General features: G+C 38.0%; 1 protein-coding gene across 1 annotated transcript; it reads left to right on the top strand.

The window, feature by feature from the left end:
* The first annotated feature begins 1,369 nt into the window (after positions 1 to 1,369).
* Positions 1,370 to 20,788, top strand: HINT3 (histidine triad nucleotide binding protein 3). Its single transcript, XM_036249452.1, has 5 exons — positions 1,370 to 1,688; positions 9,726 to 9,843; positions 13,985 to 14,054; positions 16,685 to 16,811; positions 18,408 to 20,788. Exons 1-5 carry the CDS (start codon positions 1,458 to 1,460, stop codon positions 18,444 to 18,446), a joined length of 585 nt encoding a protein of 194 aa, XP_036105345.1. The 5' UTR covers positions 1,370 to 1,457; the 3' UTR covers positions 18,447 to 20,788.
* The last annotated feature ends 85 nt before the right edge of the window (positions 20,789 to 20,873 follow it).

The raw sequence follows: 20,873 nt of genomic DNA on the forward strand, positions 1-20,873 counted from the left end.
TAGAATCGATGGCCATATAAAGAGTTTCCCAGACAAGAAAAAGTTAAAGGAGTTCATCACCACCAAATGGTTATTATATGAAATGTTGAAGGGTCTTTTTGAAGAAAAAGATAAAATATATGAACAAACAAAATGGCAATGAATACATATCTATCGACAGTTGAATCTACAAACAAAATGAACAGGCAGAACAGAAACATTCTCATAGATACAGAGAACATTTTGTTGGTTTCCAGATGGGAGGGGATTTGGGGGAATGGGGGAAAAAGGTGAAGGGATTAAGTGCAAATATTCAGAGTACAAATTGGTTGCTAGACAGACAAACCTCAAAGGGAAGGGGGCTTCAGGGATGGGAAGAAGTAAACCAAAAAAACATATGTAACCAATGGACACAGACAACAGTGTGGGAAAAGGCAGGAGGGGGGCGGGAGGTGCGGGAGTAGGGAGGAGGGGGTCAATGGGGGAAAAATGAGGAACATCTGTAATACATTCAACAATAAAGATAAAAAAATAAAATAAAAAGAAAAGTTGAGGTCAAATCCGAGTCCACTTTGAATACCAAGCTAAGGAACTGGTACTTTTTCTTTGGGTAGATAGTTACTGAAGGGTTTTGTTTGAGTGACAGGAGCCTGGAGGAGAGAAACTAGTCACAAGGTTATTGCAGCAGTGGAGGCGAGGGATAAGGAGGCATTGGTAGTGAACTTCTGTGACATTTCAGACTATAAACTACAGACTACCTGTGTATGCGGAACGTGAGCCCAAGGCTGCTACTTGATTTAGTTGGTGCTGTGAACAACACTAACAAAAGAAAACAAATGTGAGGTTCAGTTTTGGACATTTTCATCTTAAGCACCTAAAATGACTGGGCTGAGAAATGCATGCAAAAGCATACAACATGGTCTGTCTGGAAAAGTAAGCTCTAGAAATTTTGTGCTTTCTCTTAAGACCTACGAATTTTTAAGAAAGCAAACCTTTGTTTATAAGGCAGCGTAATACGCTCTTGGGGCATTGTATGTCACAGGTTTGGGGGAAGAAGGTCTAGGTCTCTAGGGGATCTAGCTTGGCCAGGCGTTAGGTGGCGCTGGCGAGTCACCACCACGCGAGACGCGCTCCTGCGTCTCGGCTGACGTCGTGCGTTGTTACCAACGGGACGCAGAGGGCAGGGCAACTCCCATGCCGCCACCGGCTCCTCCCAGCAGTGCCCTGGGATACTCGCATACTCGCGCGCCCCCTCGTGGCCACAGGCTTCGAGGCCAGGCGCTGGCTTTGAGGCCCAGTACCGTGTCGCCCTCCCTCTAGCGTCAGCCTGGATCAGCGCGTGCGCCCAACTGGGCTCCGCCCAGTGCCAAGCGAGGGGCGACGCCTGGAGGTGAAACCGAGAAGGTGCAGGAGGCGGACTCGGGCTAGGCCCAGTGGTCCCGGAGAACCCGAGGCTCAGGCCGCGGAGAGCAGGTGCGATGGAAGACGAGCCGACGCTCAGTAACGTGGAGTCGGATACCAGCTGCCAGGCAGAGGCGGAATCAGTGCTCAGCTTCGAGGCAGCGGCGACTGCAAAACCTACGGTGTCTTCGTCGGAGACCGCCGCGGTCACCCCAGAGCCGTCGGAGCCCAAAGACTACGACAGCAAGTGCGTGTTCTGCCGGATTGCGGGGCAGCAGGACCCGGGCACCGAGCTCCTGGATTGCGAGGTGGGCGGCGACCAGCGACCCGGCGCGGGCGGGGACCGACGCCCCTGCGGCTCCGGGAGCCGGGGGCCCTGCGAGGTGGCGCCGGGGCTTTGGGCGCCCTGGTGCTGAGGACAGACTCGCCCTCGGCGCGGGCGGCTGTTCGCGGAGGAGATGGCGGGAACCAGACGGGCCCCCTGCCGGTCTCTGCGGCCACGGGGTGTTGGGCAGACAGTCGCGTTTACGGCCTCTGCTTTCATTACAGGACCCACCACCCCCGCCTTTCTAAACCCTGCCTTTAAGTCCTGTACACGCCAATACCGACACCGACACCGAGGCGAGAACGAGTAGAAAATTGATCGTAGTAATTGTGGAAAGATATCTTGTTGTTAGATTGACAACAAGCGTAGATCTGTGGTCAAACTGTTGCTCGGCAGCCTCTGATTTCCACGGGAGGGTCCAGTTCCTAGTGTTGTCAGCTGGAATGTGTGCACATTGTAGGAGCACTAGCTTTTGCCCAGATATGTTAAAACAGGTATCTGGTGCACTTTCTGACGGTTCTACAGCCTTTAAAGAAACAACCTTTTGAGAATCCAAAACAGAATCCAAAGGCGGTGGCGGCGGTTGCAAGGACATTTGTTAAAATCAAATTGAATTCCTCCTAAGCACTGAGTGTTGGAGATTCAGTGGTAAGATAAACGCTAGCCCCGCCCACATTTACACCCTGCAGGGAGGAATGAGTGCAGACCCAGGAGGCAGCTGATTGCAGTGCCTTGTGCTATGCTGCCATGATTTAATCACTTGAGATATTTTGCAAGCCTGTGGGAGGGGCATCTAACCCAAATTTAAAGGGTCAGGGAAGTTCTTTTCAGAGGAGACATGAAGAAATAAGTAGGAGTTGGCCAGGTGAGCAAATAATGGCCTAGGACCTAGGCCCTAGGTAGAGAGAACCTCCAGAGGCTCATTTTGTGCCATGGGAGAACAGACAGAAATTCAGTCTAACTGCAGTATAAAGTTTGAGGTGAAAGACGAGACTGGAGAAGTAGACAAGAGGCTAGATTATTAAGGGTGTTGTCATTCATTTCAAGGAGTTTTACCTTTGAACAGTGAAAGGAAGTCCCACAATGTTTACTACTGGGTTGGGGGAAGGGATTGAGTTACCTGAAGGGGTTTGATCTTTGAAAGATCATTCTGGCACCCTTGTGTAGATTGGAGACCAGTCTGGAGGTATGGAGACCTTTTGGGGGCTTTTGAAGTAATCTGGTTTGATAATGGCCTGAAATAAGAATGTGGTAGTGGGGATGAAGAAAAGTGGATCCATTTAAGGATATTTAGGAGGTAAACCAGGCAGGACTTGTTGATGGATCTAGATCAGTGGTTCTTAAAGCTCCCCAGGGGACTTTTGGCAATGATTTGAGACACTTTTGGTTGTAAGAACTGTGAGTTCGGGGAGGACTACTGGCACCTAATGGGTAGAGGCTAAGGTTGCTAATATACAGTGTACATGACAGCCCCCTGCAACAAAGAATTATCTAGTCCCAAAATGTTTATAGGGCCTAGCTTGAGAAACCCTGATTTCAATGTGGGAGAATGAGAGAGAGAAGGGGGGAAGTCAAGGACGACTTCCAGATTTCTGGCTAGGGTAAACTGGTAGTGCCGGTACCAGTTCATTAAGATTGGGAATGCGGGAGGAGAGCAGATGGCCAGGAGAGTGGTGGGAAGGATCAAAGTGATGAGTTCGGTTTTGGAGTTGGTGAGTTTGAGGCATTTAAGTGGAGATGTCCAGTGAATGGTTAGACAGTCTGGCACTCTGCAGAGATCTGGATTTCTTGCCCAGGTTATGGGAACGGCCAGTTTATAGGTGGAAATTAAAAAGAGAGGAATTGTGGAGATGGTCTGGGAAGTAGGTGTAGAATAAGAAGGAAGGGAGCCTACAGAGAACCCTAAAGTAGAGCACTGATATTAGATGGGAGAAGCAGAGGAAAAGGACCCGAAAAGAGGACGGAAAAGGAACAGTCAAAGAAATAGAAGGGAAACTAGGAAAGCTCAGAAAAGGGGGTATGTTCAGAAGAGAGAATTGGCAACAATATCAGCCTTCCCTAATGCTCAAGTCTGGGTTAGGTGACCCTCCTACTTGCTTGTGGGGAGGCCAAGTTAGATCAGAATTGCTTGTGTCCCTCCAAAAAATTCACCTCTGTGAGCTCTATTGTAGCACTGTGGTGAGGCAGAAGGCAGATTGTAGTTGACCAAGAAGAACCTGGGGATGAAAAATTGAAGAGAGCAAATACAGACAACTTTTGAAGGAAGTTTGGCCATCTTGGAGAGGAGAGAAAGGGAGTGATAACTACAGGAGGAGTTGGGGGTTGAGAGAAAGCTTTTTAAAGCATTGAAGAGTTCAGTGTGTTTAAATCCTAATGGGAAGATGTCAATGGAGAAAGGTTTAAAATGGGCCAGGGAGTCAGAGCTTTGTCCTTAGGAAAGAGGATACTCATTCACTTATTCATCACTCAGTGTTTGAATGAGTGCCTTCTCTGCACCAGGTACTGTTGGAGACAACAGGACACAGCAGTAACAGAAAGTGCAGAAATTCTTGTCCTAATGGGCACAGGCAATAGATAATAGCAAAATACTAAGTAAAATAAATAGTTTGTTAGATGGTGAAAAGTAAAAGACTAAGGGGGTACAATTAAAAACATTTTAAAATTGATTTTTAGAGAGAGAAAGGAAGAGAGAGAGTGAAAGAGAAGCATCAATGGGAGAGCAAAACATCGATTGGCTTCCTCTTGCATGCTTCCTACCTGGAATTGAGCCAGCAACCCGGGCTTGTGCCCTGTCCAGGAATTGAACCACCAACCTTTCAGTGCATGGGGTTATGCCCAACCAAAAGAGCCACACTGGCCAAGGCAAGAGAATGCAATTTTTAATTTTTGTTAGGAAAAGCTGCACTAAGAAGGTGTCATTTGAGTGAAGGCTTGAAGGAGGTGAAGGAGCAAATTACCTGGTTATTTAGAAGTAAAAAATTTGAAGAAACCTCTCTGGAGGCCAGGAAAGAGAATCAAGGAAACATAGATTATTGTATAGTGATGAGGGTCAGTAGAGGTTGAGGACATTCAGTTTAATGTCTGCTCAGCTGTGTGATTTTTTTTTTTTATCCCTCTAGCAGCAGCCCAAGTCTAGTGACCCAGTGTTGGCATCTGGCCATGTGAGTGTTATGAAAGGTAGTGTGACAAAGACAATTTTTGGCTAAAAGATTGGCCGAGGTGATACAGACCATGAACTCTATGTTGAATGTGGGAAGGAAGTGGAGACGGAGCAGCTGACAGGGAGAAAAAATAAGTTGTCTACCTGTAAAGTAGGGATAAACAAATCCACAGCTGAGCAGATGTTAAACTGAACGATCCATGGAGTTGGAAGGGACCCAGCTCTGCCTTTTCTTTCACTCTTTATTTTACTAAATATAAAATTAGGTTAGCAAGAGGTAAAGTGAGTTTCTTAACTTGGCAGAGTTCAATATTTCTTTGATTCCCAGAAACAACTTAAATTTTGTACACTCTGGTACCAATGTTGAAGAAAACATAGAAAATCGATATAGTGGTTGTGGAAAGCTTTGTCTAAAAATCGTCATGGGGAGGGGGTATGATTGCCCTGACTTCCAAAGAGCTGTCTTCCTAGCTAAAGGTCAGGATTTGTTCTTTGTTAGAAATATGCTCAGAAACTATATGAAGAGTCTGGGAACATTTTTATAGAGGAAATTAGACATGATCAATGCTGAAACTAATTTATACCATGAAAAGGAGGCACAGGATAAATCTGTGCAACAGTCCACTTAATACAGAATATGCACATACTTGTGCAATAGTGTTCCAAAAAGTTGTGTGTCTTTTTCAAATTGAATCAAAGATGATTTGATATACAAGAGCTCACTACTTAAAGGTTAAAGATCGATCTTTTTGGCAAGAGAATAATTACTCAATGTTTAATTTTATGTTTTACATTATGTAGATAATATATTCATTGTAAACATTTAGAAATGATGTTTATATAAAGTAAGGTAGTATACATATAATGATGTGCAGAGGAGAAAATCTGACTTGCGCCCTGGCCGGTTTGGCTCAGCGGTTGGAGCGTCGGCCTGCAGTACAGAGAGACCCGGGTTCGGTTCCCGCTAAGGGCGCGTACCTCGGTTGCAGTTTGTCCCCGGCCCTGGTTGGTCGTGAGGGTGGCATCCACTCGATGTGTCCCTTCACATTGATGTTTCTCTCTCTCTCTCTCTCCCTCCCGCTCTATCTGAACAAAAAATGGAAAAATGTCCTCGGGTGAGGATAAAAAAAAAGAAAATCTGACTTGGAATAATTTGAGTTACCAGCATCATGTGTGTGGTTAGTCTGGGAAACTTTAGTGATGGCAAAAGCTAGAGAAGAGTCCTCATCCCATAGACCTATTTATGGCATTTTTCTTGTTGAATACTAAAGGATTAAAACTAAGCAAAGGCTAGATTATGCATGCTTAGTGAGGGTGATATCACTCCCAAGGGGGTGAAAATTGGTTCTTGAGGGGCAATATCTTATTCTTTTTATGTATGAGGCAGAGATGTGCAGAGGGCATAGAAACAGGTAATGAGCATATCTGTGGGATTAAAATATGGGGGTGGGATTAAAAGGAAAAAGTCTTAAAAATGAATTTACAAGGGTAATAATGAAAAAATACCCAAGATACACTGGGCTAGATTTTTATTTTCACTTTGTTTGAGACCATAATAAAGAAATACTAGTTTAACTTGAATGTTCTTCCCCCTTCTTTAATCAAAATTGCCCGACATCTCAGATGGCATGATATTGAAGTGTTTTTTCAAATGGTACTTCTTTTTATTTGCTTTAGATACCAGTCAGCGTTTAGTTGAAGGAAAGAAAAAATATTTTATTTATTTTAAGCAGAAATTGATTTAATATAATTATTTTCTAAAAAAAAAAAGTCATTGCAAAGTTCTAGAAAAGCCTCCAAGAATGACACCCAGAACAGCACTGCAGAACTGGCTCACTGGGAAGCTGTTTCCTCTGCCACGGGCAGGACAGTGGGAGTCAGATGATTGCCAGTGAACCTTGAACTTCAGAAAGATTTCTCTGTCCTGTGATTCCGAGGCGAGGGAGCAGTATCACTGCGGCTTGTGCGCAGTGTTTCCAGTGGGAGTGCTATTGGCTTTTTGGGTTGGAGTCTTATGCAGAATGCTTTGCATTCCTGACCTCTGGGTGTTAAGTACCAGTAGCATCCACGACCAGAAGAGCACCTACATATTTCTGGCCCCCTTTGAGAAACAGAACTGCTTCAGAGCTACACTCAGTCTGCTGGGTCCACACTGGTAGTCCATGCTGACAAAAAAAAATAAGTGATGTCTTATGGGTGTCTCTTCACTCCTTGGAGGCTAGTGACTGGACATTGGAATGGGGAGGAAAAGAGAGAAAGAAAAAAACTGTCTCTATAGTCTTAGAGCTAACGAGGCAGAAGCAGCGGCTACCTTTGCCTCAGGTCAGCTTTTCAAAGCACCTACATCCTAAGTACATCTAATTGACAAGATGTTGAATTCCTTCTGGGGTTTTAAGTTTTTTTAGTTTCCATAGTACAGAAAGCACAAAAGTATTTGGGATGGAGGTTGAGGGGCAACCTACCCTGTTCACCACAGTTTATTTGTTGTATTTAAGTGAATGCTTAGCCAGATGGTTAGGGTCCTGCTGATAATGGAGTCAGATAAACTAGCTGTTTGTCTAACCCATGCATTCCCAAAAGGGTAAAAATTGATGTTCTTGTTTGGGAGCAGGGGCAGAAGAATGTTTATTCTTCATTTATATAAAGTTCAGATATACTGTCCTGACCGGTTTGGCTCTGTGGTTAGAGCGTCGGCCGGCAGACCAAAGAGTCGTGGGTTGGATTCTGGTCAAGGGCATGTACTTTGGTCAAGGGTTGTGGTTTGCTCCCCAGGCTTGTCAGGGTCATGCGGGAGGCAGCCAGTTGATGTTTCTCTCTCTCCCTACCTTCCACTCTATCTAAAGATAAATGGAAAAATATCCTCAGGTGAGGATTTAAAAACAAAGGTACAGATATACCATACAGGACATAAACAGATGCACAATATAGCCATACTGTTATCATATCATGGGAGAAGGAGGCAATTAGGAAAAAAAAGTCATACCTTATGGGGGCAATAATGAGGACAGGTTGAGAAAGACTGTTCTAATCAAACAATGGCCATAATTCCAACTTTAAGAAGGTGTTTTGCAAGAGCAGACTGAAAGATCATGAAAAAGCCAGGTCTCTTACTGGAAAAGTATCTGAGAGCCTAGTGACACCCCATTTGTTTTTAAGGTGAAGAAGGAGTGCTGGTAACTTCATCTTTCTGTTTAACTGACTGTCATTTAGTTTTTCAGCAGTTTTGCAGGCTTACTATGTGTGATTCATTTGGTGTTCAGAAATGAATATGGCCTGTCTCACACTTGAGAAGCTTGCCTATGATTGGAATTGAAAGCAGCAAATTAAAAGTTCTCTTTTAGAGGGTGTCACTAGGGATGGATAGTCAAAATTTTATATTTTAAAGTCACTTGAAATCACCTTGTTTTTGTGGTTATATTACCAATATGACATACGGTTAGGTACATTTGTTTCTTTTGTTTTCAACTTTTGTGGACTACCTTTCCCCCGCCTTTTTAAGTCCAGAAATGTATGTTAAATGTTCACTTTTTAAAGTCAAAATTATTATTATTATTATTATTATTATTATTATTATTAAATCCTCCCCCGAGGATATTTTTCCATTTATCTTTAAATGGAGCAGGAGGGAGAGAGAGAGGAAGAGAGAGACAGAGAGAAACGTCGATGTGAGAGAGACATGCAGTTGACTCATCGCTGTTTGCCACAAGATCTTAAAAATAACAGTATTTCCCCCTCCCTACCATCTTGTAGGCAAGTTACACTAAATAACTGGAAAAATAATCAAGATTTTAGTGTTGTTGTGCCTCCACATTTTAGCAGCTTCTACATTGAAGGTATGAAAGTGTGGACAGCAACACAGTCAGTATTTTATTAAAGTAATATTGTGGGCAGTTCATAGAAGCCTTGAGATAGGAAAGGCTTACATCGTACCTTGTTTTTGCTGCCTTCCATTTCAATTACGGCTCTACTGGGAGCTAAAGCAGACAAAAGTCCTCATTCTCACTGGAGGTCGACTTGTCAGTCACCTGAAGCTTTGATGAGCAGCATGGATAATGATAAGGAACCTATGCTGATTGATACTTATTTTATTTAATTTTGACTGTTTTTTTTGTTTTGTTTTGTTTTGTTTTTTAAATATGAACAATTGAATAAGGTTTTTTTAGGGAATATAGGTTTTTAATTTGGAAAAGTGTGAAACTCAAATGTAAATAGACGGAAGGACTTTCTTTTTTGTTTCCTTTGCTTTTCTACCTTATGTAAAGCAGGAAACCCATGTAATGGATTGGGCACCTAACTTATTACCATACACTGCAGTTTGTTGGAGCATTTCAAAGGCTTTTTAATGCTATAAGGTGGCAGTAAACATAACAAGTATTTGTATGTAATTTCTGTAAAAAATGTTTCAAATGTAACCCCTGGATATGTAGATCCTAGTTAATGTTCTTGTTATAATTGAGGAACATGCTGCTTTGGAAAGAAATTAAATATAAAAAAGTATAAATTTTGCTAGGATTCAGTAGTGAAATCTTTAAAAGTACATATTAAGAGTGAAAAAATATTAGGGTAGATAGAGATGGAGAAATAGATGGTGAAATACAAAACTCTGAGATTGTTGGTACTTAATAAAGTTTTAGTGAATTTCATTCATAACTGTTTGCCTGAAATTGACTTTATATAAGTCTTTTTATTCTCCTCAATAAATGAACATCTCATGAAGGAAGCTAAAGCTTGTCTTTATGGACTTAATGCATAATCACAAAATTGTGCAATGGGGCTTAGTTGTAACATAGGTATCATTTTCCTATCAGACTGAGTTTCTTTTAAAAAATTCACTAGCAAATGATATATATTTTTTTTTAGAATGAAGACCTAATTTGCTTTAAAGATATCAAACCAGCAGCAACTCATCATTATCTGGTGGTGCCAAAGAAGCATATTGGAAACTGTACAGTTCTAAAGAAAGAGCAAATAGGACTCGGTAAGATGATGGCAGTATTCTTCATGGTTCTAACATCTTGAATTGGGATCAGTGATGGCAGTGACAATTAGAAGAAAAAGTGTAGCCAGTATTATGAAAAGGAGCATTATGACTTTTTGAAACATTCATTATGAAAAAGTTCAAATATATACACAAACAAAGAAAATAGTATAATCTCCATGTATTCATCACCCATCCTCAACATTTATTAACTCACGGCCAATCTTTTTTCATCTGTTAACCTCTCCCATAGTGAATTTGAAGCAAATCCCAGATATTATGCTCCAGATATTATGTTTTTACATGCCGCTGAGTTGGCTCCAACTCCTAGTGACCCTATGAATGGGTAATGTCCACAGTGTGTTCTCCTCAACAGCCCTGCTCAGCTCCATGTAGACTCATGCTTTTTGTTGTTGTTGTTGTTGATCCTCACCCAAGGATATTTTCCCATTGATTTTTAGATAGAGTGGAAGGAAAGAGAGAGACATTGATATGAGAAAGACACATGGATTGGTTGCCTCCTGCATGACCCTGCTCAGGGCCGGGGATCAAACCTGCAACTCAGGTATGTGCCCTTGACTGGGAATTGAACCCACAACCGACCCTTCGGTCCACTGGCTGACACTCTAACCACTAAGCTGAATTGGCGAGGGCGGCTCATGCTTCTTTTATGGAGTCAATCCAGCTCATATTTTGTCTTCCTCTTTTTTTGTTGCCTTCTTTTTTCCTTAGCATTATTGTCTTTTCCAAAGAACCCTGCCTTCTCATGATTTATTTAATCTTTAAAGTCTCTAAAAAGATAATGCTTTTTATGTTTTTTTTAAATGATGGCTTTTCTTACCTCTGAAAGTGAAAGGCGCTATGAAAAATTATATACAAAATTTACGATATAGCATATGTAAATTGCCTGAGAATGAGACCGTATTGGTACCTGCCTAATAGTTTCCTGTGTAGATGAGATTTTAGTTTAATTATGAGACTTTAATGATGAATTTTTAGCATCTGAAAAGGAGATTCGGAATTTTGTCTTTTATAAGATTATCCTGTGTTTTTCTCCTCATGATTTCTGTGACTTATCAGTTATCATTTACTAAGATATTTCAAAGTTCATTTCCAATCTGCTTTGTCACCATGGTTTGGGATTAGTTTGGTCAATAATTTTAGGTAGCTGACAAGAGAGATAAATTGGGCTGGATGTTTTGAAGGTGAATAAGAAATCTGTTTGATAGAAAATCTTGGTGTGAAGTTCATTAGTATTTAGACCCTGAATTACCAGTTTTCAAACTGTTTTTTTCTACGTAATGTAAGTTCCTTAGTTATCTGAAATTCTAGCCATACATTTCACACTCATACCAACAGGTGGAGGCCAACATACATACAATATGTAACACCAGGCAACAGCCACTACATAGGCTTAAGTACTTCTATACTTTTATATTTCTTTTTATACCATTTTTTCTTAACAAGGGAGAAGTTTTCTTTTTCTAGTATTTCTAGTTTTTTATTAAAAATTTTTATAATTGTTGCAAATCAAATGTTACTAATTTTGAAGCAGCATGGTGGGTATTTGGAATTTTATTATACCTATGTTAATCTTTCTGATTTTTTGTACATTTTAATATGTCCATAATAAAAAATTTAAAGTTCTTGCAATTACTATTTTATACAGTCTATAAAGTTGGAAAATAATAAGCATAAGAAAGAGCTCAATAACACTATCAAGCACTGTGACATTTATAGAACTCCCTTTAACTATAGAATACACATTTTGCGAAGAGCACATGCTCACCAAGAGAGACCATGTTTTAGACAATAAAATATATCTGAATACATTCTAGATCATTGAAATCTTATTAAAAAAAGTCTTCTCTGATGACAACGGAATTAAATTAGAAAAATAATTAAGTCTATACCAGCACTAAATATTTAAAATTTACACAGTTTTGAATAACTTCTAAATAAAAAATTCAAAGACGTCAAAATTTTGGATTGATCAGTAACAAAAATACAATATATCAAAATTTGTGGAATGCAGCTAAAGCAGTGCCAAGAGGGAAATTTATAACTTTAAATGCTTATAAGGAGGTTTAAAGTGAACAACCTAAGTTTTCACTTTAGGATTCTAGAAAAAGGCAAGCAAATCAGACCCAAATAAGTATAAAGAAGGAACTAATGAAGAGATCAGTGAAATAGAAAAGAGACAACAGGTTTTGTTCCTGTATTTTGGATCTGATTTTAAGTAAATGCATAATTATGATCGTTATCTTTTCTCAATGAATTGATATTTTTAAAATCATTATAAAATGTTCCTCTTTATCTTTGGAAATACTTCTAGAGTTTATTTTGTATAGTATTTAACTATAACTTTCTTATTATTATTTGCACTGGTTATCTTATTTTATCCTTTCAACCAAATTGAATATTTATATTTAAAGACTTGAAGATAGCAATATAGTTGGGTCTTTGCCTTTTTTAAAAGTAGTGTGAAAATATCTGTCTTTTAATGGGAGGTTTTAGTTCATAAGCATTAATGTAACTGTTGACATAGTTGGATTTAGGTCTACCATCTTGCCATTTGTTTTCTGTTTGTCCTATTTGTTTTTTGTTATCCTGTTTCTTCTCTCCTACCTTCTTATAGTTGATCAAATCTATTTTTTTTTTTTTTTTTTTAGTATTTCACTTTATCTTTTGCCTCTTTAGGTAGTCCTCTTCACATTTTTAAGTGGTTGCTCTAGTGAGATTAAAATACACATCTTGGCCCGGCTGGTGTGGTTCAGTGGTTGAGCATCGACCCATGCACCAAGAGGTTGCTGGTTTGATTCCTGGTTGGGGCACATGCCCAGGTTGTGGGTCAAACCTCCAGTGAGGGGCATGCAGGAGGCAGCCAATCGATGTTCTCTCTCATCAGTGTGTCTCCCTCTCCCTTCCTCTCTCTCTAAAAGTAAATAAAGAAAAAAAAAAAAATTAAATACACATCCTGGCCCGGCCTCTGTGGCTCAGTGGTTGAACGTCGACCCATGCACCAAGAGGTCAGTGGTTCGATTCCCAATCAGGGCATATGCCCAGTTTGTAGGCCAAATCCCCAGTGGGGGTCATGCAGGAGGTGACCAGTTGATGTTCTCTCTCATCGATGTTTCTATCTCTCTCTCCCTCTTCTTCTCTAAAATCAATAAAGAAAAAAATTAAAACACACATCCTGTAATTATCACAGTCTATTTGAGGTAACATTGTATCGCTTCATATAAAATGCAAAAAACTTTGCAATACGTTATTATTGTTGTCATATGTATTTCATCTACATATTTTATAACTCCACAATACTGTTAAAATTATTGTTTTCAACAGTCATATATGTTTTTAAAGGGATTAAAAGGTAAAACAGCTTTTTATATTTTGCAATATCACTCTGGCTTGAAGTAATTTGAGCTTATTTTTGAATATATAGCCTCCCAACTCAAACCTGACTTAGAGAAGCAAACATTAGCAACAAATTTATAAGCCTCATTATAACAGCTATTCTCCGTAAATTCTCTCACTTCTTTCCTTCTTAAACAGTTAGTTACACCCTTTAAAACAAAAGAGTCTAAAGTTTGTCGCTGTGCTTTGAAGATGCCAGGTTACCAAAATGTTTCTAATGAGGAGGCATATTCCTATCTGAAGGCCATAAAGCACTGAGACAATAAAGATGCTAAGGCAGAGAGAGTTTGGAAGCCAAAACAATTGCACAGATATTTAGCTAGTCAAGGCTGGGCTGACACAAAGGGATATCATAATCCCCAATTTGGGCTCAAAGATAAATTCATTGTTTTCCTGTCTCCTTAATTCCAACACTCTTTAAATACTTGGTCTCCTTATGATTAGAATAGACTGCAGTAGGATCAGATGTCCTTAATAGCCACTTGATAATGCCCCTCAATAGCTGTTCAAAGTCAGCCTGTGTGTGATATGTTGTGAAGGATTGCACCTTCGTTTCAGTTGTTGATAAGCAAGTTTCTTAGTAACTTGGAGCTATTGAATGTGTCTTTAAATGTTTACCCATTTGATACATTTTTTTACTAGGACCCTAAAAGTTAAGATTAATAACATTGTAGTGAATTTAATGTCTCCTATAGTGTAATGTACTTTCTTTCCTGTTTTATAGTTGAGGACATGGTTGCTGCTGGAAAAACCATTCTTGAAAAGAATAATTTCACTGACTTCACAAATGTGAGGTATGTATACTTCCATATAGAAATCAATATTCACAGTTGTTTTTTTCTGAAATGTTATTTCCTCATGTGAAAGGAAAGCAGAACTGGCAGAATTTATAATTTAAATGCAGTTTTCCCAAAAGTGAGTATACAGTTCATTGGTAGTGTAAATTTAATGGAAAAAAACACACAAAAAAACAAAACAAAAACTTCTTCCTCTCATGTCTCAACATCTAATAATTACCACGTATAGTTTGGACAGACAAGTATATTTAAGCAGTGGAGAGGTAGAATAGTTACATGTCCACCTTTCCTTGTTCAATATGTGCATTTCTTTTTAAAATTTTTTTCTTTATTGATTTTAGAGAGAGACGAAGGGAGAAGGGGAGAGAGAGAGGAGATAGCAACATCTATGAAAGAGAACATTGATTGGCTGCCTCCTGCATGCCCCCCACTAGGGATCTGGCCCACAATCTGGGCATGTGCCGAGACCAGGAATCGAACTGGTGACCTCTTGGGGCTTGGGTCGACACTCAACCACTGAACCACACTGGCCGGGCTCAATATGTGCATTTCTATAAAACTGTGTACAAATAGAATTTCCTTAGAAAATATCTTATGTGATTTAAAATGACATTATTATACTTCTAGCATGAAATTAACTTGAATTTGTTGCCTGTTGAACTGAACTCTGGCCATTTGTCAAAGTTTGAGCAAAAGCACAAAGTGTTCAATTTGGCAGCTGTTTTTGTTGTTGTTTGTTTGTTCGTTTAATATTTCTGACTTTTCCTATGTGACCAAAGCAGTACCAAAGCAGGTATGGTGGAGATTACTTCTGACACCTCTGAACTGGAATTCACAGAAATCTGAATTCTAATGCTATCTGTGCTACTTGCTGTGCACTGTGCTCGTACTGGCTGTGTTACTTTAGACAAATCTTTTAACCTCTCTAAGATAGTATCTACCCAAGAGTAATAATGACAAGGAACAGATGGTATTTGATATCCTTTGGCCAAAAGCAGCACATTCCCTTCCTAGTGATAGGAGTGTTTGTTTGTTTGTTACAAGAATGGACATTGGACTAGGAGTTCAGAGCCCTGATCCTAAATCTTAACTTTATCATTCCCTAACATTGTGACTTTAAGAAGTCTCTTAAACTTTTTGGAGCTTCTCTTCTCCATCTTTAAAATGAAAGGGTTGAGTTTCTTCCAGCTTTTAGATTACTTGAGTCTACATTATAATTCGTATTTCACAGAGGGAAAACCTGGCCTCCTTTTCTAGGTAGTGGTGAAAACTTTTCAATATGTGTTGCATTTCTGACTTACATTGTCCTATAGTGACACAGCATAGCACTGCATAGCACTTCTGTGCCTTCTTCCACTTAGAAAAAGTGGACTTGCAAAACTGTAAATTGATTTTTAAGAGGTTAAATCATATTAGAAAGTGTTTTTTTTTAATCCTCACCCGAGGACGTTTTTCCATTTTTTTGTACAGATAGAGTGGGAGGGAGAGAGAGGAAGAGAGAGAGAGAGAGAGAGAGAGAGAGAGAGAGAGAGAGAGAGAGAGAAACATCGACGTGAAGGGACACATCGAGTGGCTGCCACCCGCACGACCAACCAGGGGCGGGGACAAACTGCAACCGAAGTACATGCCCTTAGCGGGAACTGAACCCGGGTCTCTCCGGACCGCAGGCCGACACTCTAACCGCTGAGCCAAACCGGCCAGGGCTAGAAAATGTTTTGCTAGTCCAAGGAAAATTATGTTTTATAAAATTGTTTTATAAAGCAGATGAGTGTGAATAATTATAATCTAACTATTCATTACTAAACAATAAACTTAAGTGATTATAAGGTTTTTTTTTAAATGATGATATAATTAATTTCACTACTGAAATACTAAGGTTCCTAAGGAAATAATTTACGACTTTTATTAAAGGAGAAAACACGCCATCTACTGGCAATGTCTTGGAATAATGGAACCATACTCATTTTTTTCCTTTTCCCCACAAGATTCATTGTAGAGGCATATCTTAGGTGAATTAAAGCTTAATACAATCAAGATTGAAAATGATAGGATGCGCCTGGCCAGTTTGGCTCAGCGGTTAGAGCATCGGCCTGCAGTCCAGAGAGACCTGGGTTCGGTTCCCGCTAAGGGCACGTACCTCAGTTGCAGTTTGTCCCCGGCCCTGGTTGGGTTGTGTGGGTGGCAGCCACTCGATGTGTCCCTTTCACGTCGATGTTTTTCTCTCTCTCTCTTCCTTTCTCTCCCTCCCACTCTATCTGAACAAAAAATGAAAAAATGTCTTCAGGTGAGGATTAGAAAAATAAAAAATAAAAGTAAATAAAGAAAGAAAAGAAAATGATAGGACGAAATGCCAACTCAGAATTCATGAAGGTTATACTAAGGCATAATATTCTGTTAAGGCCTTCCTTGATGAAGAGTTTATGTTACTGTGCACTTAATCGTGAAGAGGAACTGTGTGAATAGTCTGAAGTGTATAAAGAAAAACAATAAAAGAGATGTTTGATTGGAAATCTACCTTAGGTAACCTGTGTTGGATCTCCTTGATATTTATGTGTTTTAACATGAAAAAATAGCTTTACACTATTGTAGAACTGATTTGTCAATTATCTCTTACCTTTCTGTTTTAGAATGGGTTTCCACGTGCCGCCATTCAATTCCATTTCCCACTTGCACCTTCATGTTATAGCACCAGTCGATCAGTTTGGCTTCTTGACAAGACTGGTTTATAGAATGAATTCCTATTGGTTTATCACAGTAAGTGTTATTGTTATACTAGTAGCATAGAAACATATTCAAAATATTTGTCCTTTTTCTTGTAGTTTTTCTTTTCTTGGCTACAGCTTTTATAGGCTTAATTATCTGTTTTAACATATTGCCTGCACATATCCAAAATAATAGTTTTTATTTCAGGATTTTCCAGGTCATCAGATCTGTAGGAAGAGAGGCTCTGGCTAAGTCTCTCCATTGCAAGTGGAGATATAGAAGAACCATGGCATTAATAGTTCAGAATCCAGAATCAAATCTGGATTCAAATTCTGGCTTCATTAGTTACTTGAGGGAGCATATGCAACTTTCTTAAATTTAAGTCCCAAGTTCTTTATCTATTACCTGCATATAGGTAATAGTATCTACCTCTATTTATAAAATAATTTATAATTTTGATTATAAAATTGATTATAGAATTTATAAAATAATTTATATGTAAAGCACTTAAAACTGTAGCTTGCAAATAGTAAATACTCAGTAAATGTTACTTGCAGCCTCTATCCTCATTGCAATGTTGTAGAAATTGAGATTTTGTAATTTTTGAGTCAGTTTAAACTTCTTAAAAAGGGCTGCAGTAGTAGCATCACTACCAGATGAGGTTAAAGCTTTGAGCCTAAAAAATTGCAAAATTCTGCTATGCTAGGACAAAAGTAGAGTACAATTCAGCTGCTTATAGACCTATGGCCAGACAGTCAAGCCTTAGTTATTAAATGACTGTCCTTCCAGGGACATCTGACCAGTACTTTACCAGTCTCCTGTTTTATGTGTCTATGATGATAAGGTAATCTATAGTTGCTATTTCTGAATATTGTAAATCAAATTGTAAATTAAATAATTACCATTAGTTAATGCATATTATTATTATAGTCATAGTGCATAAGAAATTCAAAAGCATCTGATTTCTAGAAACTTCATATTTCAAACTTATTGTCCCTCTCTTCAACTTGTCTAGATAACTTTATTTAATTAAAAATATATTTAAGAAATGTATGTGTGTATTTGAAATAAAATAGTGGGAGATAATGCAGGACAATTGGTGTGGTCTCTAAACTATTAGTGTGATTAAAATGGGCGTTTTTAGAAATACTCTAATTTTCTATATGAGCCATGCTTTTATAATAAAAATTAATTAAAAATACATTTTTGTAAAATAGTCATGGGGATGTAAAATACAGTTTGGGGAATATAGTCAGTAATACTGTGTTAACTATGTGGAGTGTCAGAAGGTTACTAGACTTCCTGGGGTGATCACTCCCTAAGGTATACTGATGTCTAATCACTATGTTGAATACTTGAAACTAATATATGTCCACTGTATTTGAAAAATTATTTTTTTTTAAAGGAAGGAAATTCTGACCCATGATACAACATGGATGAACTGTGAGGACATTATGCTCAGGGAAATAAACCAAATGGTATATGATTCCACTTATATATAGTTTTTTTGTGAGATACTTCTAGGAAGAGAGTAATGTATTATCCAGTACATCTGCTGTGGTTTATTATAACAGTTATGCTAGTAGAATTATTTCACACCAGCTCCAATACCTTGAATAAAAAATATGTTGTATTTTTAAATTACAGGCTGATTATTTAATTGAAAAACTAAGAAAAGAAAAATGACAGCAGTGGAAGATTTTATTCTTTGCTCCACATAAACTAATATTTTGGGCCTTTTTAAATCAAATTAAATGGTAAGGTTTGTTGGGTTGTATAAGAGGCTATTCCTGGGTAACCTTAAATCTTTTCTGAATGTCTGTTTCCCAAGATCTGTGATATAGTTATATGAACAGTTTGTCATTGACTTCTTTGTTTTAATGGTTACTTGCCTAAGGTATAAGATATTGTAGATGAAATCCCATTAAAGCAAATTCTGTTCATCAAGAATGGCTCTGTATTTTTTAAAAAGTTCAGATATTTTAATTTCTCACTATTATCAATTATAATAGTGATTTATTATGAAGAATAAACCAGTATAGAAAGTACTTTGTTGGAGTCTTTATTACTGTGACAGAGAAAAAGAAATGAACTATCTGATAGTTACATAATTTTACATATAAATTTCAAAATAAAAAGTACCATATTACACAGTGACCTCTGATCTTGATAGAATTTATATATGTGTGTATATACACACACACACACATACCACTTTTTACTCAGATTTCAGATGCTGGTTTTTACTTTTTGAAGCCTAGCATTTGTGTAACAAATTAGTCCTGAAATCTATGTAATATATATAATAATTTCTAACAGTGACTTTGCAATAACAGTCAATTTGGCTATCTAAGGGAATTCACTGTAAAAGAATTTTACCTGTAAGAACATATGTGGGAAAGAAACAGAAAATAGTTATATTAATTTATTAAAACTGGCAGAAACTCTTGCTTTATGGTTTGTTTACTGTACCAAAGGAATATTAGAATTTAAAAAATGATTAGATCTAGCTTTTATCATGAAAAAGTCCTGGTTTGAAAGTAGAGATAGATGTATGTTAATAATACTGTGTTAACTATGTGGAGTGTCAGAAGGTTACTAGACCTACTGGGGTGATCACTTCCTAAGGTTATGTTATTATGTTAATAAATTAACATAACGTTAGTTTTATTGATATATCATTTCATGAGACACATTTCTTTATGAATTGTCTTTTGTTGCTAATCTAGATTAATAATATCACTATGTGAATGAAGAGTAGGTACCAAAAGCTAATCATACGTTGTGTCCTTATAATAATAGTACTATGTACATGAATATAAATGAATGTAAGGATTAAAGTATTGATGTTAGAAATAGACTAAGATGATTAGTTTTCTTTCTCATTTTTTTGCATGATATTAAACATGGTTTTAAGTAATAAAATACTAATTACAATGTTTCCTTATAACATCTGGAATCAATATTGTTTAGTTCATTTTTTCATTCATTCAGCAAACATTTGCTGAGCATCTAACATGTATCAGACATTGCCAGGATTGGGAAGTGTATGAGAGAAAGGACTGCCTTCAGTTGCTAATACAAGTATCAGTCAAAACCAGGGATTACAGTGGACTGTTACATGCTGTAATGTCTACAGAAGAGGCTGTGGAAAGGGAAACACTTTCGAGACAGGTAGCAGTAGAATTAAGTATTTAAGACTCAATGTTAGTCAGGTAGACGGGGAACTTTAGGTTGAGAGACCCAAATGTGGTTTTCCATGTGTTCTGCTTCCATTATTATTTACTTTACAATTGATATGAATGCCTGAATTCCATTATATTCACCAGAAGTGGAAAGAAGAATTTGAAAGTAGGGGTTATGGACTTTCAAAATTAGATTTACACATTTTTGAGCACTGCTTTGTTAAGTAGCTTGATGAGCACCTACACAGATTAGCAGCTACAAGTTTATATAAACTGGTTCAAATATGACCAGATACAGAAAAGGGATATTCAACATGTGCACCATGTTGTACTATGTGAATATGCAATGATATAATTGACAATATTATGATAACATGTATTACTTAAGGAATTTTCAATGCCTTATGAACCTTTAAAAATGTGATTAGCCAGTTGATTTAAATTATATAGATTTATGCTTTCTCACAGTAAGTTTTTCTTCTTTGTTGGAAAACCCATGGAACCTCACACTTATAGTGCAGTTTTCTTTTACTTGTAAAAATTAATAATGACATTGTTGCAATTAAAACTTACTCAGCCTTTTCAGTAGTTTAGGAATTTGGTAACTCTCTAGCTATCCATAACATTAGCTCAACACAATGCTAATTCAAAACCTGTCTTAAAATGTTTAAAGTAGTATGGAAAGCATTATTTATGCAAGTTGTCATACTTTTTGTTTGTAATTGGATAATTGTAAAATTATTAATAATGAACCATTTCAAACTGTGTTTACTTACCTAAAAGAAAGCTAAATAAATGTAGAAAAATACCATGTCAAATTTTGCCTTTCTGAATTTTGTGTTTGTTTTTAAAGACTATTTTTGGGGGGCTGTTTTAGGTTCACAGCAAAACTGACAGGAAGGTATAGAGATTTTTCAAATACCTCCCC

This window comes from Molossus molossus, unplaced genomic scaffold (assembly GCF_014108415.1).
Source record: "Molossus molossus isolate mMolMol1 unplaced genomic scaffold, mMolMol1.p scaffold_m16_p_8, whole genome shotgun sequence".
NCBI classification, from domain to species: Eukaryota; Metazoa; Chordata; class Mammalia; order Chiroptera; family Molossidae; genus Molossus; species Molossus molossus.